Source organism: Patella vulgata, chromosome 7 (assembly GCF_932274485.2).
Source record: "Patella vulgata chromosome 7, xgPatVulg1.2, whole genome shotgun sequence".
Taxonomy (NCBI): Eukaryota; Metazoa; Mollusca; class Gastropoda; family Patellidae; genus Patella; species Patella vulgata.
Genome location: NC_065885.2, coordinates 33,179,502 through 33,202,935, shown reverse-complemented (window position 1 = coordinate 33,202,935; position 23,434 = coordinate 33,179,502). Strand labels below are relative to the sequence as shown.

Genomic DNA, 23,434 nt, shown 5'->3' with positions numbered 1-23,434 from the left:
AGAATGTTAATTTTGAGGTGACAGTTGGCTCTTCAAAACATCGGTTGATTGGTGATCATTAGTAACAGTAAATAAACAACTATTGAGGATTATAGCTTTGAGGTGACAGTCGGCTCTTTAAAACATCGGTTGATTGGTGATCATTAGTAACAGCAAATAGTGTAAACTTGTCATTTTGTACCAACCTTCGATACTACTGTCTACCATTGTGATGCATTCGATAATATTTATCCATTATCCATCGATGAATTAATTTTATTTTATCAAAAAAGCACATGAACAAAAAAACACCGCTAATTTTATCTCCTATTTACAGGGGATGTAACTTTGTATGTAATATTATAGGAGGCACTAAAACGTCTGTTTAACAATAAAGTGGCAATGGAAAAGAGATACTAGATGATCATGACAAAACTCGGTACTTTTATTTTATTCAATCAGTATCAAATAATGTGTGGTTACGCGTGAAAAAAACAAAAGATTAATTAATAGATAATCCCGGGTTACATTTCTTTTTACCTGATCAGTGGGGATCCAGTTAATTAACTACTACTCACGGGATTAGCGGGGGTGTTACAAAGAACGACAAGATGGTAAAAGAGAACAATGGCCGTTGAATGGGCGATGTTTTGTTGAATTTATTTGTAATAGTGACCGCTGGCCGCGTTAGAGGAGTGACTGTTGAATAAAGAGATGAAACAACAGAATTTTTACCGGGGGGGGGGGGAATTTATCGTGACCGCTTACAAGGAGATGCTGCTGAAAAGGAGTGGCTGCTCATACAGATTCTAATGTACTTATTGGGACTCTTTCTTGTGAAGAGTAATGAGGCGGGGGGTTAATTCAATATGGCCGACATTTTAACGAAATTATTGCGAACATGAAATTATTGCGAGAGGGCCTCGCACGCAATTTTCGCAATAATTTCATGCTCGCAATAATTTCATGTTTTACAGTAATTAACTAGCGGATAACTAACTTCACAGCTATTGATACTAGCGCCACCTAATATATCGTTGTGTATAATAAGAGTAACCATATATACACGACATTCTTGCAACACGTGAAATTATCAATATTATACACAATAGCACTGGAATATACGTAATTTTCTTAATTTTTCGGTGAGCAAGTTAACTAATCTCTAGATTTTATTTCTACAATTCCCACAAGGCCGTAATACCACTGTACAAAAAAGTATAATGAATTTTTCTCCCAACATGTACGTTGTTGAGTATTTACGTACTTTCTATGCTGTTTTTATTTGATAATGACAGTTGGTTGGATTCAAAGAGTAGTACTTCATATCTGATTGCCTTTTGTCGAACATCATACATAATAATCTTGTTTACATCGTGCAGGACCTTGCAGGACCTTAATAACAGTAAAGTGGCTTTGTTCTAGAAAATGCTTATGACATGTGGGCAATATGCGGGTGTTCTAATAGTGAATGACTAACAATGGACCATTTCACGCCATTGATAAGATTCCCACATATTAATTAACTTTTATTGTTGTTCTATCAGACACTCATGAATAATGAGACAACATTCGGCATAATCTGTTGATGACTATGTATAGAACTTTATAACACCAATCATGAGATCATGTGGCTTCTGTATGTGTGCATTATTCTGTTCTGGCTGTTCAATTTTATAGTTATTGTGTGGAGGTCGATCGCTTGTTAGAAAATTAGGATTTGAAAAAAAACAAAAACAATTTTTTTTTACGGCGTGCAAAATGACCAATGGGTCAGATCTAGTTACAGTCATTTTGCATAGCCCTCTGTCTCGACCGGCATATACAGCTGACTTGGAAACCATGCTGCAGACTACATTTATCATCAGATTTTTTTTAAATGTTTGTTAACAAAAATGAGATGAAGAAACCATTGAATTTCAGCAATGTCCTTTTATTAATTCTAGAATTATGGCCCTTGTTTCACTTTTTAGAACCTTATGAATGCTCTAGTAGCAACGACTGAAGTCATCATATGCTCTGTATGAAATTTATGTACATTATTTGGATTACTAAAACAAATAAAGAAGCCTAAATAATTTCATCAAATTTTATTAATTACTTCTTGCATTGTTTCCCTTGTTTTGCTATGTAGAATGTTGTAAACGCTCCAACTACAAAAGTTTTCATTTGATCTGTATGGAATTGATATGAATTGTGCAAATTAGTGTAACGAATGTGCATGAAATTTATCTACATTAGTTAAATTTGTGAGATGAAAAATCCTATTGAATTTCAACAATTTTTGTTCCTTACTTCTGGCGTCATGGCCGTTGTTCACTTTGTAGAACATTGTGAACACTCTAATGACAAACGTTATCATTCAATTTGTATGAAATTTATATGCATTATTTTAGTTTGTGAGTTATGGCACTTGTAATCATTTGATCTCTATGAAATTCATATGGATTATTTAAATTAGTGATGGGGGTTGGGTTGCCAAATGGTTAACGTGTGCGTATTGCATGATAAGGTCTGTCATTGAGTCAAGTGCCAGAGTTTCGATTCCCTGTTTGTATGTGACAAGGAGTAGGGTTGCCTTTCCAACATCGTGGAAGGTATAAAAATAGCTTTCCAGAACTATATAGATCTATCAAAGGTAATGAACATCATCATTATTTGATGCATACATGTTTTTTTAAAAAAAAATTTTGATGACTTTAATAAAGATACTTTTACCATTTGTATTCTTTTGAGATGTAAATACTTTTGGGATATATAGATTTTTTTGGTCTCTAATGTAGCTGTTTTCAAACAGATATATCATTATATTAAAAAAAAAATAACTCAATAATTCATTTATAGTGACTGAATCCAAGTTGGAAAAATGCCAATATTACAAATAGAGAGAGATCACAATGACATTTTGTTTGCCAGCATTGTAAGGTTTTAACTTTAGCGATATTAAAAATAGTTCAGGCAGACAAGTATATTTTTACAGTTGATGTCGAATCAATAAAACTCCGCATTTTTCACTGCACCAGTTTTTCTTGCATTTTCTGGCACATGATTAAGTGGGGGAAATCTGATACATTAAGGTATCCTAGAATTGTTGCAGCAGCACAACACCATTTTTAATCCCATTTTTATTATCAATAATTCCATATTTGTATTTTTTGCTGTTATGAAATCAGAGATATAGATTTAATGTCAAAAGAGTTTTTGACATAAACATGATAAGATTTGATCATACTTTATTGGCATTAATTATCTTCACTATTGTAAAAAAAAACCTCATATTCTGTTCATCTTGGGAAAGAATCTAATATAAATCACTGATAAAACTTGGACATGACCTAATGCAATCAGTTTACAAAAGACACAGAAATAGATGTTATGTGTCCCTCCTTGTGTGGATTCATTTTAGAGCTGGGTGATATCCCTTGAAACCGATATCAATAATTTCAGTTTATCACTTTTTACATGTAAATAAACATGCATAGAAAGTTAAAAAAATACACCCAGAGTATTCACTTGTAGTCAATAATATTATTAATTTTTTTTAGCATATACTTATGGGCTACAGTAGGCCTACCGAATTTTCAAACAAAATTTAATGAGCTGGTTCAAACACTGATCTACCTAGTCACGGGGACTTATTACAGTTTTAATTTTCAATATATTAATTATGATATTTTATTTAAATTAAGAATATTTACATGAAGGAGGTACAAAAAACATTTCAAAAAGCTTGCGTTCTTTCGACAGTGCATGTTTTTATAGCTACTTGGATGCTATTCATTTACCCTTGCAAACTCGTTTTTCTTATTCAAGCACACTTTATTCTTGAAAATGCATTATACAATACAAGAATACTAAATTAAACTATAAAACATAAGTGCTATGTTTAAATGTGTTCATTGATTTAGTCAAATATTTATTTCCGGATCACGGACCGCCATGACACGTCCGACGCTGAATGATAATCAGTCTACCGGAACTGTTAATATAGTTGGCATTATTTATATTTCTGCTTAATTAAAATTTAATTATTTTGGAAAATCAAAGCATCGGTAAAAACAATTCATCAAGATGCATAGAAATTGAACAGAAGCAGGGATAATTCTAACGGTATTGGTCGGGTGGAAAAGTGAGCGGCATTTGCAGACTTCGTGGAATGAACACTCAAGAGTTTATAACAGTATTTATTGCAATTTATTCATCATTAAGCAATAAAATATCGTAAATAACATAAAAAGGAAGACATTTTTTTCAGTATTTACATTAAATATCATCCAGAAAAATCAAAACCGCGATATCGCGGTATGTTCGTTTTTTCGATATTTTGGTGAAAACAGTATTTTTGACGTTTTTTTATTTCTGTGATGGTTTTAAATATCGCCTAGCTCTAATTTATTTAGTAGGACGTTAAACCCCATTTCATTTCATTTCATTTCTAATGCATTTATATTTTGCCTAGTTTCTTTACAAATCGATTTTTTTACGAGGATCCAAATATAAGATGCACATAATATATTGATCACATTTGTTCAGTGATTGTCATTGTGGGCCATGTTATACCATGCTCAATTCCGCCTTATGTAGATTCATTTATATTTGTCTTAGATTCTAGACAAATATACTTTTTTAGGAGATTCAAATAATATAAGTATAAGATGTAAATAATACACTCAGTCCTTTTGACCCAGCTTAAATATGCAAATGAATTGATACATTTTCTGTAATCTACATACTGAACTGACTTTTGAGACCAATTTTGACTTTATGTTTGCCCACATTGAAATGTTAGAAACTTGCAATCAATAGAAACAGGTATCACAAACCAATTAAAGAATGTATGTTGTCATATATTGATTGTATGTCCATCAGAAAATCGTCCACAATTCAATCTTGCTATTTACTGATTGATATGAGGGCTAGCTGAATAGTTCTAAGCCTGAAAAGGATAGATCAATTGGCTTATTGAAATCACCAGAAATGGACAAAACTGGCTACAGGGCAGTCATCAAGTACCTGCAACTGAAAAGACTAACTCCAACACAGCTAGATACATGCCGACATGGTCTCCAAAGAAGTGGGCTGCAGAATTTAGGCGTGGCAAATACAGCCTTGAAGATGACCCCACATCCTTGAAGGCCATCAACAGCAACCGTTCAAGAAAACATTACTCAGGTGCATGGTGATGGCTGATCTATGATTGATCACTTGACATATTTCCAGTGTTGAGCACATTATCGGCAACGAGTTAAGAATGACAAAAAGTTTCTGCAAAATGGGTGCCAAAGGTCTTGTCTGCGGATCGGAGACCTGCTTCCAAAAATGAATAAGGAGCTACCTGTTTCCGCCTATTCTTCATCAAATTTCTACTGTCCCATCTGAAAAACTAGACACTGTTCCTTTCCAGTCCTCTATTCTGCACTACTGACAAAAGGAAGCCATGGTTGAAAATAATAGTGAACTTTATCAATCAATACCGACATCAAATCCTGGAAGTCCTGTATAGTGAGCCAGTGACTATCAATTTCTAATTGTCCCATGCCTTTCTATGAAAGCAGCAGACTATTGACATGGGTTTGTCCATCAGTCGGTATGTTTGTCTGTACGTCACACTTTTAGGGACAGAATAACTCTGCTTCTAATTGGGGAAGAATGTTATAGTTGGTTTAGATGTCCATTAGGTGAATATCTTGACTGAGTTTGATAATGAAAATTTTCTGCTTGGGCTAAGCAGCTGGTTGGCTGTCTGTCATTTACACCTTGTATTCTTTTTTTTTCGATTATTGCATTTTATATACTAAATTTGAAAGTTTTTGATAAATACTGCTAGAGTTATTACCCTTGATTATGCCTATGTTGTACAACCAGACACCAGTTGCTTTTTATTTGACTAATGACAACTTTTTGTAGATGGATGTATGACTTGCAATTGGCTGCTGTTAGTCTCGGACACCCAGACCCTCTTAATCTTCCACATACCAAGTTTATGAGCCAATTGTCCATATTTGACAATATTTCACTGGATAATCAACCACATCAAATGATAATTCTTAAAGTAATTTCATTGGGGTCAATATCTTGTTTCAGGGCTATTTAATTAGTTCCTTTATTATGCTCTGTAACTGCAAACAGTAAATGTTATATAAGATAAGATGTTTATTGCATCAAAACGTCCATGAAGGACAGCATGCATTCAATAATACATAGACAACTCATTACATTCATACAAACAGTAGAGGACCGCACTACACGCAAAACAAAAATCTACAAGATAAACCTGCGGACAAGACAGAAAAATAGACATTGCACCAAATAAACAAATATCAAATCAAGTGAATTGAAGGGGTTTCAGTTACATGTAGTTGCCACCAAATTTGATTTAGCTCTCTTATCAAAAGCCAAAAACACATATGAAAACATAAAAGACTGGATATTCTAGCCAATGACATAGATATGCTCTAGTGTTAACAACCCATCGAAACTAATATTTGTAAAATATTTGTCTGAATGATAGAGACAATGCTGCTGACAGCATTTGTCTTGTTGCCAGGTAACCTATAGCTATCTTTGAAAACAGCACAGAATTCTCAATCGAATTTTAAAAAAATATGATAAGATTATTCACAAAGAATACAGAACAATCCTGTTGATATTTTGAATGTTCTGATTACAAATATCTAGCTTTGATCTTGTAATATAAAAAAGATGAAGTTTTAGGTGATATTTTAGATAAATTGGTGGGACTTTTCAATGGATGGTCTAGTGGTTTGACGTGTGCGAGTGATGGTCTGTCATTGAGTCAAGTGGAGTGGTTTCAATTTTCTGCTTGAATGTGACAAGTTGTAGGTTGCCTGTCCAACGTCGTGGGTTTGGGTCCTCCGTTTTCCTCCCACTGCTAAAAACCCCTACAAGACCCCTTCCCGCAAGCTTTTATTGAAATAAAAATTGAACCATATGTTAATTTAGTCCTGAAATGACTTACTTTGTGTTGAGTGGACATTAATCCTAAAATATCTCTCTCTCTCTCTCTCTCTCGCTCTCTCTCTCTCTCTCTCTCTTTTAATGTGGCAATGAAGAACCCCTCTGAAATTCAGAATTTTATGATCTGAAATTACGAAATTTGCTATCTGTTAAACAGTTTTAAAGTGATAATTGCATATTTTCTAAGTAGTCAAAACACAATTATTTCTATATCTTTTGCCTTTTGAATCACTATTATACAATCATAGGTATCATTCTAGCACATGGGAATTTGAAATTTTTCTACTCAACAGTGGTACTTGGAAATTATTTAGTTTCTTTTCACTGGAAAACTAAGTCTGCATAATGGCAATGGGGAAATCTGTGGGAGTTGTCTTGATTGTCAAGGTCTTTGATCAAACAGATAAGAATAATGATGACGGATTTGACCAAGAAAATCTGCACGTCATATTGTTCTAATAATAACACCACTCCCTGGAATTGGCGAACCTCAACGTTGATGTTTCAATTTGAAAATGATATATTTGCCAATTGGTCAACTGATAATGTAAAAGTGAATTTTTGGATTAATAGGATTATTCTTAAGTAGGACTGTGTATAGATTTCATGTGTTTCAAAGATACAATTTCATATTTTTAAGTTATATTTTTAAAATGTATTAAAATAAAGCCCTAAAATAGATGGTATCTATAAACAGTCCTACCTTGTTAAAGAATAATCCTTTTAATCCTATAATTCACTATTGCCAGTTGAGAAATTAGCAAAAATATCATTTTCAACTTCAAATTCAAACATTTGAAGATAGCTAAATCCATGGTGGGGAATAGGAAAACAAGGGAGGTAATTGTGTTATATTTCTGGTGTGTAGATTTTTAAGTGTGAGAAAGATAACCTATGATCGTATAATAGTGAGTTGACAACCTATTGAGCAAAAGACATAGAAATAATTATGTTTTGACTTTCTTAGAAAATATGAAGTTGTAACTTTAAGGCTTTATTTTAACACATTTCAAACACATGACTTAAAAAATGTAACTATTGCTTTAAGCTTGCCCAGATACAGCATATATACATACTATATCCCAATTTAATTTTTATACGCCCACATTTTCATGTGGACGTATATTGTCTTTGCCCCTGTCCGTCCGTCCACAATTGTTTGTGAACAGTCTACAGGTCACAATTTTTATCCGATTTCAATGAAACTTGAAATATAGGTTTATCACCCAAAGATCTCGGTTCCTTTTGATATTGGTGTGTATCGGACTGTAACTTCATGAATTATGGCCCCTGATTGTACGAAAAATCACGTTTTTAGCTTGTGAACACTGTAGAGGTCACAATTTTTATCCGATTTGGTTTAAACATGAAATGTATGCTTATAACCCAAAGATCTTGATTCCTTTCGATATTCGCGCATATCGGAACATAACTTTCTGTACGAAAACCGATTTAAAAAAAACATATTATTATATCACCGTTAAACAGTAAGGACGGCCGAGTTCGAATTTTGTGAAAATCGGCCCAAAACTGACAGACAAAATGACCGCCGTTCGTTCTCAAATTGCGTAAAAATATGGTATATCAAGGTTGTGGACCCTATAGAGGTCACAATTTTTATCCGATTTTGTTGAAACTTGAAATGTAGGTTTATAATCCAAAGTTCTTGGTTCCTGTCGATATTTGCGCATATCGGACCGTAACTTCCTGAATTATGGCCCCTGATTGTATGAAAAATTGCGTTTTTAGCTTGTGGACCCTATAGAGGTCATAATTTTTATCTGATTTAAAAAAACGTATTATTATATCATCGTTACACCCTAAGGAAGGCTGAGTTTGAATTTCGTGAAAATCGCCCAAAAACTGAGAGACAAAATGGCCGCCCCTCGTTCTCAAATAGCGTAAAAATATGGTATATCAAGTTTGTGGACCCTATAGAGGTCACAATTTTTATCCGATTTTGTTGAAACTTGAAATGTAAGTTTATAACCCAAAGATCTCGGTTCCTTGCGATATTTGCGCATATCGATTTGTAATTTTCTGAATTATGGCCCTTGATTGTAGGAAAAATCACTTTCTTTTTAGCTTGTTCTCTATCCATCTCTCGAAAATGTGGCCGTATCCTGCCTGGCAGCCACTGGTTTGTACTTCTAGTTTAGCTTGTAAATGCAGAAAAGGATGGCTTAGTTGCTGGTGAAGTAATTTGGGGTTCTGACAAGCCTCTTAATTTGTTTCAAACTTTCATACATGTACCACATTATTGAATGTTTTTATTTACTTGTAGGAGAAAAACCTTACAGATGTAACGTAGAAGGGTGTGAAAGAGCCTTCGCACAGTTATCTAATCTTCAACATCATTTACGAAACCATGATGATCAAGTTAAAAAAGCATCAACTAAGCAGTTTAAATGTGTTATTTGCCATCGATGTTATACAAATGAAAGCAGCTTGAAATCACATACTTTAAAAGTAAGAATAAAAAAGAGGGTTTTTTTTTATATACACCTACCTACATTCGTCTATTCTTTTCATCTAATTATCCCCTGTGTCTGGACACCAAACTGGAAAGTCTCATGTTTAAATTTCAGAAATATGTGGAATTTTCTAACTTTAGTTCTTATTTGTCTTGATTCTAGTGGGAACTGTCAACTGGATGATGCATTACACTGTGGTCCACTCTAAACATTGACTATGCTCATTGCAAAATTATGTCAAAAGCAGATAGACTTTAAGCATTATTCATTTGCTATCCTTCACATTCACATTTCCTCGTACCTGCTTATATACAGACATGGGTGTGTTGTACTTTTGGTAAGGTGCTTATAAAAAATTTGATAGTTGGAGGGCAGGTAGTCGTGGAAAAGCTGCTATTAGGGTAATGTTATCCCACTTGATGTAATAAACATAACTCCCCCGATGTACAAAACCTTGTTTGCATTTTACAGGTCATATTTAAATTGTGTTTTGTTGAACTGGTTAAATGGAAGACACAACTGATTTTGAATGATTTATGAGAAATGCTTTCAGAGTTACATTTGATAATACTCTACAGGTCACAATTTTCATTGGATTATTTTGAAATTTTGAAAGGGAACATCCTGTCTGATATAAAATGATTTCCAACAATTACTACCAAAGTTACACCTTTAAATTGTTCATGAGAGGCAGACAACTATTGTTTTTGAATTATTTCTTGATGTTATTACAACAGTTGCTCCTCTTGATTTATGAAACCTTGTTTAACACTCTAGGTCACTAAAAACTAAAACTGAATAATTTGAATAAGCTATTTAACTAATTGAAAGGAAATTGCCACAGTGGTTAAGTAGGTAAGACGCTGGCTCGCTAGCCTGGATGTTGGGTGTTCAATCCCTGCATTGGCTGAGAAAATTCATCAGGATTTTCCGATGCGGTTTCCCCATGTCAGAGTTGAAGGACGGGGGGGCTGACAAGGATAGCTATCTAGTCGTTCGGATGAGACGAAAAAATGAGGTACCGTGCATACATTGGCGTGCATGTAAAAGATCCCTTGGCAGTTGGAATTCGATATCAGATAGCCATAGTGCTGTCCAGGCAAAATTACCCTTATAGCACACTGTATGGTGTATGCCAGTCTTCATTAGAGCAGTAGGACGTTAAACCCCATTTCATTTGCAACAATTAGAACCATTGATTTGTGAAATCGTACTTACAATCTAGAGGTCACAATTATATCGTCAGATCTTTTGTGTGCTCAACCTATTGAGTCTTCATAATGATTTTTAAACATATCCAGTGGAGGATATTTTTATTGTCTTGGCTTTTTATACCCCCATATTTTCATGTGGACGTATATTGTCGTCGCCCCTGTCCTTCCTTCTGTCCACAATTGTTTGTGAACACTCTACAGGTCACAATTTTTATGCGATTATCACCCTATGATCTCAGTTCTGTTCGATATTGGCAATTATCTGACTGTAACTTCATGGATTATGGCCCCTGATTGTACGGAAAATCATGTATTTAGCTTGTGAACACTGTAATGGTCAATATATTTAACCGATTTGGTTTAAACTTGAAATGTATGTTTATAACCCACAGGTCTCGGTTCCTGTCAATATTCGCGCATATCGGACCATAACTTTCTGAATTATGGCACCTGATTGTACGAAAAATCGCATTTTTAGCGTGTGGACCCTATAGAGGTCAAAATTATTATCCGATTTAAAAAACATTCAAATATATCACCGTTACACCGTAATGTTTGTTGAGTTCGAATTTTGTGAGAATCGGGCCAAAACTGCCGTACAAAATGGCCGCCCCTTGTACGCAAATAGTGTAAACATCTGGTAAATCAATGTTGTGGACCCTCTAGAGGTCAAAATTTTTTTCCGATTTTAAAAACCATTCCACCATAATAAAGGTTGAATTCGAAATTTTGGGAAAAATCGAAATGAAACTGCCCGACAAATGGACGCTCTTTGTACGCAAATTGTGTAGAGGTGTGTAATACAAAGGTTGTGGACCCTCTAGAGGTCACAATTTTTATCCGTTATTGATGAAACTTAAAACATATCTTTATATCCCAAAGATCCCAGTCACTTTTGATATTTGCACATTTGGATGGTAACTGCCTATCAATACAGTTTCTGATTCACTCTTATGCACATCTCATTTCTTATGATAAAGTTATCTGATCTTTATCTTCATTGACAGTGTTAGCTATGCAACCTTCCCAAATAAATAATTAGTGGCATCAGGTGGTGTAGCAGAAAATATCTGTATAAATTGCCACGGACTATGCTCAGTGAAATAATAATTACATTGAACTACATGACTGTCATAAGATAACTAAAACATGGTTTGAAGTCATACTCTTCAAAAGGGTATAGTTTATGACCTTTGCCTTTGGCAAATTGTACCATTAACAATTATAGTTGCATTTTATATGCTATGGCATTTCTAAATACAACTAGAACTGCGATGCAGTAATGACAGGTTTCACCGGTGCCATGTTACCCTTGAACTTATGTCACGTCCGGTGCCATGTTGCCATTGAACTTATGACACTTTCGATGCCATGTTACCCTTGAACTTATGTCACTTCCGGTACAAGTGAAACCGTTCAACAGATTTCCACATAAGCATTGCACATGTGTTATTAAATGGACGCAGAATCAACCAAAACCAGCAATATCAATTCCATTTATACATTCGTTACCATGTGTTAACATATGTCAAAAAAGTGATCCTGACAAAATTTGTTACTAAATTACCGCTAAGTTAGCTGACTTTCTAATGGGAAATTGAATGCTAAAAAATTCTTAAAAAGTGATCCTGACAAAATTGTTTATTTCTTGACAAGGGAAGATGCAAGAATCAATTTTTTGATATCTATATGATCGTATTGTCCACTGGAATCAAATATCATAATGTTAAACGAATAATAAATATAACTCCCCAAAAATATTTGTTTGAAGACTAAAACAGTTTTTGCCAAAATGACATTACTTCCGGTGATAATGAAAATGTTTAATTATTTTTATGAAATCATAAATGGCATAAGGCATCACATGGTGAAAATTTTATGAAAATCAAACAATAATTGACACTTTTATAGACCAAAAACCTTGAAAAGTTAGATGTAGAAAATCATAATTTTCTCTGCAACCATACAAATTATGAACCATTCTGTGCTATCTGTATGACCGTATGGGTTCATTCTATTTGTTGATTGGAATCAAATATCATAATTTTAAAAACATTACAAATCATACTCATTTGAATGAAATATCTGTTTTGAAAGCTAAAAATACAGTTTTTGCTGAAATGCCGTCATTTTCGGTGACAGTGAAAATGTTAAATTGGTTTGACCTAGTCAAAATTGTCATTAGGCTTCAAATTGTAAAAAAATTGAAAATCGAATGACAATTGACACTTTTACAGGCAAAATAACATGAAAAGTGATGCATGCAAAATCGCCTATTTCTCGGCAACTATGCATATTACAAATTAATTTTCACATATATTTTCTTTCATATGGATTATTGCTACGAAAAAAACAATCATCATCAGAACTGCAACGCAGTAATGACAGGTTTCACCAGTGCCATGTTAACCTTTGAACTTACTTCACTTTCGATACCAATGAAACAGATTTCCACATAAGCATTGGACACCTTTTATATAATGGAAGCAGAATCAACCAAATCCAGCTATACCAATTCCATTTATACATTTGTTAGCACGTATTACATGTCAAAATAGTGATCCTGACAAAAATGATTAATAACTTACGGCTATAAAGTTAGCGAGAGAGAGAGAGAGAGAGAGAGAGAGATATATGGGGTTTAACGTCCACTCAACACAGACTAGGTCATTTCGGGACTAACACATGGTTTAAATTTTATTTCAATAATTCGCTTGCACGTAGGGGTCTTTAGCAGTGGGAGGAATCCCGGAGGACACGGAGAAAACCCACGAGGTTGGACAGGCCACCCTACTCCTTGTCATGTACAACCGGGGTATCGAAAACACGCCAGTTGACTCAATGACAGACCTTATGATATAGTGCGCATGTCTCTTAGGAGACTGGCCAAACTCCTATAGAACCAACAGGAGGGATGAGGTTGTTTTGTGTTGCTCTCGCATTGGTCGTACCTTTTTAACTTATATTTTCATTTTGAAGCGAGAGCCTCAACCAGAATGTGTTCACTGTCATGTTCCTTTGACAGTAAAACACATCTTGATTGAGTGCAAGCATTTCAAGTATATCAGATCTAAATACTACCATTGCCAGTCAGACGTCAGCTATTTGCTGAACCGGAGCTATATGATAAAGTGCGAACATTTTTAAGAGGCAAACTTTTATTCTCAATTTTAATTGTATATATTTAATCATGTATATCGTTTTAATATTTAAATATGTTAAAGATTTGTTATATTTATTTTTAATTAATATATTTTCTGTGATATTTGTTTTTATTTACATATATAAATTCATTTATGGGATATCTTTTTAATTTGTCTCGTTGGATTCACCATATGTTTGGCGCACTATAGCCCTGTTGAAGCTGACGTGCCATTAAACAACATTTCATTTCATTTGTGAAACTTTTATAAACATCAAATAATAATTAACGATTTTATGAACCAAAAAACCGTCAAAATTGACTTGAAGAAAATCGTCGTTTCACTGCAACTGAACAAGTTATAAACCATTTTGTGATATGTATATGGGTTCATTCTATTTGTTAAATGGAATTAAATATCATACTTTTAAACACATAACAATTAGGACTCATTTGAATAAAATATCTGTTTTGAAGATTATAAATAGTTTTGGACAAAATGACATCATTTCTGGTGTCAATTTTAAATTCTACTTCAATAGATATAATGCACATTTGAATTATGCATCAAATAGAGTTACTTTTATGAATATCCAATAATAATTGACTCCTTTACAGGCAAAATTATGAAAATTGAATAATAATTGACATTTTTATGGACCAGAAACCTTTAAAAGTAACCTGTAAAAAATTGCCTATTTCTCCACAACTGAACAAGTTAGAAACCATTTAGTGATATCTATTTGTTGATTAGCAGCAAATAGCTTGATTATAAACAATTAATTACAAATATGACTCAGTTGAATAGAATATTTGTTTTGAAGGCTAAAAATACAGATTTTGCCCAAATGAATCCATTTCCGGTTACATTGAAAATGTTAGATTAGTTTGACCTGGTCAAAAGTGACATTAGGCACCAAATAGTGTCACTTTTATGAACATATTGACTCATTTACAGGCAAAATAAAATAAAAAGTGACCCATCCAACTGCTCATACAAACTAATTTTAACATACCTTTTCTTCGTATGGATTAATACGACAAGTTTATGAAAATTACGAAAAAAATATTTTAAAATATGAAAAGCCTGAATTTCACCCTTAAATTGAAATGGCGCAAATACAAATCCGAAATTAAAAAAAAATGAGTGCGTAAGCCTTTAGAGTGGGCAATCATCTTGATCTATCAAATTTGTAAAAATTAATATTTGCTTTCAAAAAGTGGTACCGACTTGTCGAAATTGTAGTTTTTGGTAAAATCATGTCACTTTCGGTGGCGACACGAAATTTTATTGGTAACAAAAAACATGACATTTGGGACCAGGGAGCATATTAATTTTGTTTTATACTAATAAAACAATAAATAATTATTCTGTCTGAAAAACTGAATTAGTCAATAGCTGTTCACATTTTTGCTCAAGTCAAATGACCTTTTAATCCTTTGTAAAATACCATCAAGAAATAATATTCATAAATAAAAAAGTTTAATTTTCAAAATTTGGTGTCTAATATCTTCGAAATTTCATCAAAATTTAAAAATCAAAAGTAGCATAGCAATGTAAAAATGGATCATATGTTAAAATCTGATGATTATCGTTAATATTACAGCAATATTTCAGAAAACGACAACACCCACTTTTCCAGTAAAACTGAAGACATCATATCGATCCGACATGTAGTTTTCGAGCTGCAATCAAATGTAACTCCCATGTCTGTAAGTAAAATATCGCAAAAGCCTTAGGGATTTTTCACGTTTCAAGATGGTGGCACATCCAATTCGACTGACAAACTCAATATTTTGTGTACGCATCAGTAATTTCTTAGCTAGTGCAGATAAAAAATTTCAAGGCATTCTGACCTACTTTTTTGGGGATTTCTTCAAAACTATGTCCCTTAATTTCTCCAAGGGGATCATACCGAGATAAGTTAGGAAATTTCTAATATATCATTGAAATCGGTAAGCAGATTTGAAGTAAATGTTTCAAGGTACTCAAAAAAAAAAGAATTAGTAAAATAGTTGTCAAATAGTCATAAAGTTACAGCTATGTAGGTTAACTGCTTTCGTTCTTAAAATTTGTTGATTTTGGATTCGTAAAACGTTTAGAAAATATATTTAAACAAAAGCCGCCACCCATTCTTTGGGGGGTAGATAAAAGTTTCAGAAGGATTCTATGGTTAGATTCTGTGAAAAAGATTTGCCAAACAAAAAAAAAAAAATATAGTAATCCTAACAAAAACAATAAGCTTTCATATGAAATGTCAAAGCTTAATAATAATAAGAATAATCCGAACAAAAACGATAGTGTTTCACACAAGCTACGCAGTGTGAAACCCTAATGATTATTTTATACCCTTAGGTTATATATAGGTTGACGTCACATAGATGTATATATGCTAATTTTAACACATTTATGATCTTTGTTTGAAATTTGATTTGCTTGTTGAGCATATAGATATTTAATGATTTGCTCCTGCCTCTATTTTTACATCCCTACCAAAAACTTCTTGTTCAATAAAGAGGTTAAAATTATCGACAAATCCTTTTGAAATTTGTATTATCCGGTAAAACCTTTGAAGTTGTGTTTTGTACGTTAGCTGTATAGAAATCTATCTTTATCATTAAAAATGGGGGTCACGGTGGCTAAGTGGGTAAGACGCTGTGTTCGATCCCTGCATTGGCAGAGAAAGTTCATCCAGATTATCTGGCGTGGTTCCCCCTTGTCAGTGATGCAGGATGGAGGGCCTGACAAGGACAGCTGTCTAGTCGTTCAGATGGGACAAAAAACTGAGGTCCCGTGTACACATTGGCTCGCACGTAAAAGATCCCTTGACAGTTGGAATTCGATATAAGAGTAGGCCATAGTGCCACTGTCAGGGCAAAATTTCCCTCGTAGCACACTGTATGGCAAATGCCCGTCTTCATTAGCCCAGTTCGGAGCAGAATAGTAGGATGTTAAACCTCATTTCATTTCATCATTAAATATCTATGTATCGTGGTTATTAACGAGTAGAGTGTAACCACAAAAATGAAAAAGTTTTTTTCTTGTTAATAACCTGTGACATTGGCAGATTCCATGGACAGTGTGCTTGATGGAATGTTTTGAAACTTGTTGTGATAATCTTGACATGACATGAAATGGGGTTTAACGTAATACTTTTCTGCACAGACTGGGCTTATAAACACAGGCATACACCATACAGTGTGCTATGAGGGAAATTTTGCCCGGAAAACAGAGCTACGGCCTACTCTTTTTTCAAATTCCAACTGTCAAGGGTTCTTTTACATGGATGCCAGTGTGTTGACGGGACCTCAATTTTTCATCCAATCCTATCAAGAAGACAATGTCCTGGCCAGGCCCTTCATCATACACTGCTTACAAGGTGAATTATGTCGGAAAATCTTGAACTTTCTCAGCAAAGGATCCTTTTAAATCATGGTGTAATTATTTAATGGGGCATATGGTGTGGTACAGTATCGAAAATTTTGAATATTACGATCGTAAATCATTGAGTTATCTCCATTTATATATATTAAGTTTCGAGCACATTTTGCTTATTTATCCTTCTGTTCACATTTCGACTTTGTGAATATGTGAAATTTGATAAAAGCTTATTGGATTTTTTAAAACTAAATCAGGGGGATTTTTTTACATTGATTTGAGACCTTGCTGCTGGGTGAAATTACAGGGTATCTAACAAACTCCCATCGTGTTGATCTGACAGTAGATGTGTGCAATTTTATAACAACTTAAGATCTTGAAGGAATTTGAACACAATTTGGATGCAGGGTTTTACATTAAAGATTGGGGAGTTCGGTGGTTGAATGGTCTAATGCTTTAGATCATAAGCTCTGATAATTACTATTATAAAATCATGTTCAGATGCACTTTATAATATACATTACAGATATCAAACCATACTTTTAAAAATCTGGAAGAATGATAAATGTATTTATATATTTGAAATTGTATATCTAGAAGTAGTGAAAATAAATATTTAAATCAAAAACTTGTCAAAATGAAAAACTGCATTAAGTTGTATAAATAAAAATACATTTGGTAAAAATAATTCTATAAATCAAAAGTTCGTCAAAATAAAACTTGATAAAGAAACAGAACTTCCGGAGCAAAAAAACATAATACTTATAGTAAAAATAAGTCTATAAATCAAAAGTTTGTCTAAATAAAAAATTGTAATTTAAAACTTGATAAAGAAACAGAACTTCTGAGAGCAAATGGAAGTTTATTCTACAATTTGGGGGCCTGCACTGTAAATGATTGTGAACTTTAAATTTTCGGTGTAGCTCTTTAGCAGACAAGTATATTGACCGCTTGAGGACCTCAATATATAATTAGGTCAGTAGGGGGTTTTAATTTCTAAAAGAGATGATAGATACAATGGTTTCATATGATCTAAACATTTAAAAGTTAAAAGAAAGACTTATATTGAATTGTAAGAACAATGGGTAATCAGTGGAGTTGGATGAAAACAGGTGTGATATGATCTTGATATTTACATTTCTCAACCCTTTTGTAATTTATCAGTTAAAGATACATTATGGGAGATTCGATAACAAGTTGACAGTTCTTACTATAATAGTTAAAAACTAGATAATGTAAAGGAAATTTGCTGAAAATTTCATTCAAATTGATCCACTATGAACTGAGAACTAAGCAATTGAAAATTCCGCCTAGCCTCGATCATCATTACTAAAGTCAGTACGATAAACAGCATAGTCTCGATTATCCATTTAATCGTTAAATCGTGAAGGAAAGTTATGCAGTAAATCGGCTCATAATCCACTAAAGATCGCAGGCTAGCGATACCATCTAGAGTTGATTATGGTCTGGATAGCTTAATTAATAATTTAGATAACATTTCAGGCCTAAAGAAAGACCTGCAATAGACAGATTTAGCTCTTGCATAATGTATGTTTAAGTGAGATGATAAACCAATGAGTAAAGAATTATATTGATATGATAAGTGCCCAATCAACAGTTTCAATTGTCTCATTTTTACTGATTTTACTAAACGGGCAACAGCAAATTGACCAACAAGTCCTAAAAAAACCACCTTGTGGTCTACAGTATCAAAAGCTGCTGAAAGATCTAAAAGCAGCAATAACACACGTCACCATTTTCTTTCTGCCCGTTTTGCCTCCAATATCTCTTCATTAAATCACACAATCCATTGTCTTTTATTACACATTATGGATACATTCATTGAAATAAACAGCTTTTTGATGAATGTTTTTAATGGAAGCAATTTCTGACATTGGAGAGGAATTCAATGATGATCTGAATAAATGGATTTAAATTTAAGTAATAGCTCAAAATGAAGACTTTGATCAATACCAAAGTGTTCTTGTTTGACAATCTTTGTGATCTGATCGGATGACATAGCTGCTGTATGTTTTGTTGCCTGGTGACTTGTCTTTCTTTAAAGTTTTTTTCCAAGCTGATAGCTTTTAAAATATAGCCTAAATACATGTAGAAATAAAAAAGAACAAATTTCTAACTTTTGTTTGATTAAAATATCAGTGTTTGCAAACCTTCATTGTTCATGGAGTTATTGCCCTTAAGAATTGTCAAAAACAACTTCTAGTTTTAATCTGATTTTTTTAAAACTTAATATGTGGCTATAAATCAGCTTGTAAAGTGCACATGTCTATTACATTGAACAAAAAGTTTACTGGTAGATACTTCCTTCTGAATTTGCTAGTGTCTGTATAAATTATCAAATGAAGTTATTGGATCTATTGCGTGAAATACCTGGCTTTCTCAGTTTAAATAGAATTTTCTGTTTCATTTGAACTAACTTCATTTGGAAATGATTTACGAAAGCTAGGCTGTGATTTAAAAAAAGAAAATACATATACATATAATACAGTCGATTGACAGGGATTTTAAATAGAATGTTCTATTTCATTTGAACTAACGTCATTTGGAAACAATTCATGAGAGCTAGGTTGTGATTTGAAAAAAAAAAGCAATACATACAATAGTTACAGATTGATTGACAGGAGGTGTTATGGCATATCATAAGTATTTACAAGAGTATTTAGATACATAAAAATTAAGATAAGTTTGGATCTGAACAAGATTTGTTAATTATTCTTGGCATTATTGCCCTGGATTAAGAAATAACGAGACTTTAAAATAGTACTATGTCCTACCAGAACTTGAATCTGAACAAGATTTGTCAATTAGTGTTTAGTATTATTGCCCTTGGTTTAGTAATACCAAAAGCAGGACTTAAAATTTAATGTAAAGCTATTTTCACCTTTTATTGTATGTAATTGGGAGAAAACAGAGTAGAAATATATATTTATTCATCTGTTGTATTACCAGTGATAGTGTTTGTTTTTATTACACCTGTACAGCAATTAGTAAACTAAGTAAACATAGTTATTATGAAAGTGGGGCTATTCCCACATTGTTTACAACTTATGAATTTGCCATAGAAATATAAACTACATTTGATGTAATGCAACATTATTTTGTACTCAAATCATTGGAGAATGGAAGTTCCCAAAATTAATTACAGAATATCTGACAAATTACTGATATTCAGAAATTGATAAAATGTTTTGTTGAAGGAAATAAGATGACTCGAATAGAACTAGAGATGGGTGGGTAGCCAAATGGTCTAAAGCGTGCAATTAAAATCATAAGTTCTCTTATTGAATCAATTGACATGGTTTTGATCTAACACTTGTACGTGACAAGGAATAAGGTCGTCTGCGAGCAAATTATTGGAATAGAAATTTGTATTGAGTGAAAATTAAACCCCATTTCTTTGTCTTTTTTTTCAGATGCATATTCACATAAAGCCTTTGGACCAACAGCAGGTTCAAGATCTAGCCAATCGTCAACGAAAAAGGAAACAAAAGAATCCTTCAATGTACAACGCGCCGACTATGGTGCCCTTACGTAATCGAGAGAATGGTAATCAAAATGACTGTGTGATCACTCGTATTGACCATAATCTAGATCTAAGACAGGTCATGCGAGAGAGACAATTGTCACATAATGCTCAACAAGTAAGAGAAAATATGTCTTTAACAGAAAGACAACAAAATGGCCAGGTCCACAACAGCCTTTTTTCAAATTCAACAGATCATACAGCAGAAGATTTAAATCTGATAGAGAGAAGAGCACAAAGAGAACTACTGCTTCACGAGCCACTGGCATCGGCCAGTCTACAAATGTTTTCGAATCAGTCCATTTCTCGTCGCCCCAGCTCCACTATCCCCACATCCATGGGTTCATTAGGGGAAAGCTCTTTAGTGCATCAGCAGTCGCGAGATTTGTATTCTCCTTTACCATCACATCACATTGATCATCCTACTTCCCCTAGTCCTTATCCTTCTCTAAATCTAAATGTATCAAGTAATCCTTATCCTGCCCATATTAACCACATTAATCGCCATCTTTCTCCTTCAACATTAACTCCTGCTCATCAGCACTACAGTGCAGAAATTAACAATTCGGCTATGAGGTTGTCACATCGGTTGCCTCACATGATGGTCAATCCTATGGCCTCTAATCATATGACCTTACCAACTGCTCCTTCTAGATTACTTGATACAATGCCTTTCTCTCCACTTGGGAATTAGATAATGTTGTTAATTAATGAATGAAATGACTCATTTCTTTGTTTTGGTTTGTTGGTTATTATTATTGTATAGTGTAAGTAATTAATTATACATATGTTTTATTATAAAAAGGTAAAAACAATTAGTTATTACATAGGTATAATAATACATTATAATATATAATGTTTTTGTTAACTTATATGTTTGTTATATTCATTCTTGTTGTGTATCACCATTTAGAGGATTATATAATATTGAAGGGAGATAACTTTTAAAACAGAAATGATAGATTCAGTATTCAAAATGTATAAAGCTATCGTGTGTGTACGTACAGGTATTTTTTTTTTTTTTTTTTCCCCTGTATCACAAGTTTTCAAGGCCATTTTTCACACAGTGTCTAACACATTTTTTATTACCCTTTATATTAAGCAATTCCCCCCCCCCCCCAAAAAAAAATCATTTCCCAATTTAATTTACACATGAATCACCTATTCACGTCTCCTTGAATTAAAAGAATGAATTTTTATTGGTGCTATATTGAACTGTAAATTTTCACGAATTTATTGCAGCTAACTATATAATTCAAATGTGTGAAAAATCACCAGACATACGAAACAGCCTTCAAGTCCAATATAGGACATTGTAAATGTACTGGTGATTTTGTGTTTTTAAAATATAAATAGTGTTTTGGATAGGGAGTACCAATTGTGTTATCTATTTAGGACTAGCTATAGACTAATATTTTATTAAAATCACAGATATGGAAAATGTTCTCAGTGGAAGAAAACATTGGCACTTTTATTGTTAAGTTACCATGACTGTTTTAAATTTAAATAGTATTATGGGTAGGGAGCACAAAAGTATTATCCAATATTTAATTAAAAGCACAGATTTAAATTGTTCCCAGTAGAAGAAAACATTGGCACTGTTTTTGGATATTAAGTACACCATCTATTGGTGACCTAATATTTTATTAAAATCACAGATTAAATTGTTCTCGGTAGAAGAAAACATTGGTATTTCTATGTTCGTTCGTAGAGTTTTACGTCTGCGTTCACCTCGGGTGATACCACAGACAAGATATTGATATTGTTAAGCCCACTATTATAGTTGCAGAAGTCCAGTGCAAAAAATTGAAGAGAAACATTGATGAGATCAATTAGGCCCCACAATAGAGTATTTGAGAATAATCTTCTGAAGGTTATTTGGGTTTAAATGTTTTTTTAAAATATACAATAAAATACACATCATCTTGATCTGCTAGTCATAGTCAAATTATATCCACCACTGGATTCCACATCTAAATACTTAAATAATTCTGATAACACAATCTCAGAAAGTAATAGAGTTATTTATAAGGTTTTTAATGGTACATGTGAGTAAAAATGATGTGAATGTTCATGTAACTGTAGTAATACTGACATATGTGTTGACATAGGTCAGGGCGGATTATGGAGGAACAGGACCCTGGGGCTCAGATCCTTATTTTCACCCATTCCATATTTCTAAGACTATTTGTTGTTTTCATGTGGTCCTAGCTTACAGTCTTAAAGGTCTAAGTCAGAATGGGATTTTATCTGATTGTTTAGTAGGACCGATTAGAATTTAACAAAATTAAATATAAAGTAATCATTGGAATAGGAGCTTTGTGTAGGTCCAGTGTAGCTTAAAGATATAGAAATATTGCAGGGTTCTTAGCCAGAGCATGTAGGGTATAATCCGCTTTTGAAGGGTAATTTCTTCTCTCTTAAAGCATTGTTATTAGATAGATTTGGGGGGATGAAATGATTTTTAACAAGTAAATAACCTATATGTATGTCTCTAGTATCATAGAAAGTTGATTTATCAAGAGTCTGTTGTTTAAGAAGATTTTTAGAATCTTGAGAAAGTTGTTGGTCTAAGACATTCCTGAATGGATACAGCTGTTCTAGAAAGGGCATAATAAATGTAAGTGTCCAGTAACTTTTGCTTTGCAGAAAGTAGAATGATGTATTTTAATGTCAATAATAATGTACAGCTTTAGAAAGGATGAAATTTAGTTGATAACATTA

General features: G+C 33.2%; 1 protein-coding gene across 6 annotated transcripts in view; it reads left to right on the top strand.

Moving 5' to 3' along the window:
- Positions 1-21,732, top strand: part of LOC126827047 (zinc finger protein squeeze) — an 81,845-nt gene extending 60,113 nt beyond the window's left edge. For all 6 annotated transcript variants that reach the window (XM_050556216.2, XM_050556215.2, XM_050556217.2 and 3 more), the window contains 2 exons: positions 9,242-9,426; positions 20,601-21,732. In XM_050556216.2, the coding sequence (XP_050412173.1) occupies positions 9,242-9,426; positions 20,601-21,404 (989 nt within the window). In that variant the 3' untranslated portion in view covers positions 21,405-21,732. The remainder of the gene's footprint in view (positions 1-9,241; positions 9,427-20,600) is intronic.
- Positions 21,733-23,434: the final 1,702 nt, after the last annotated feature.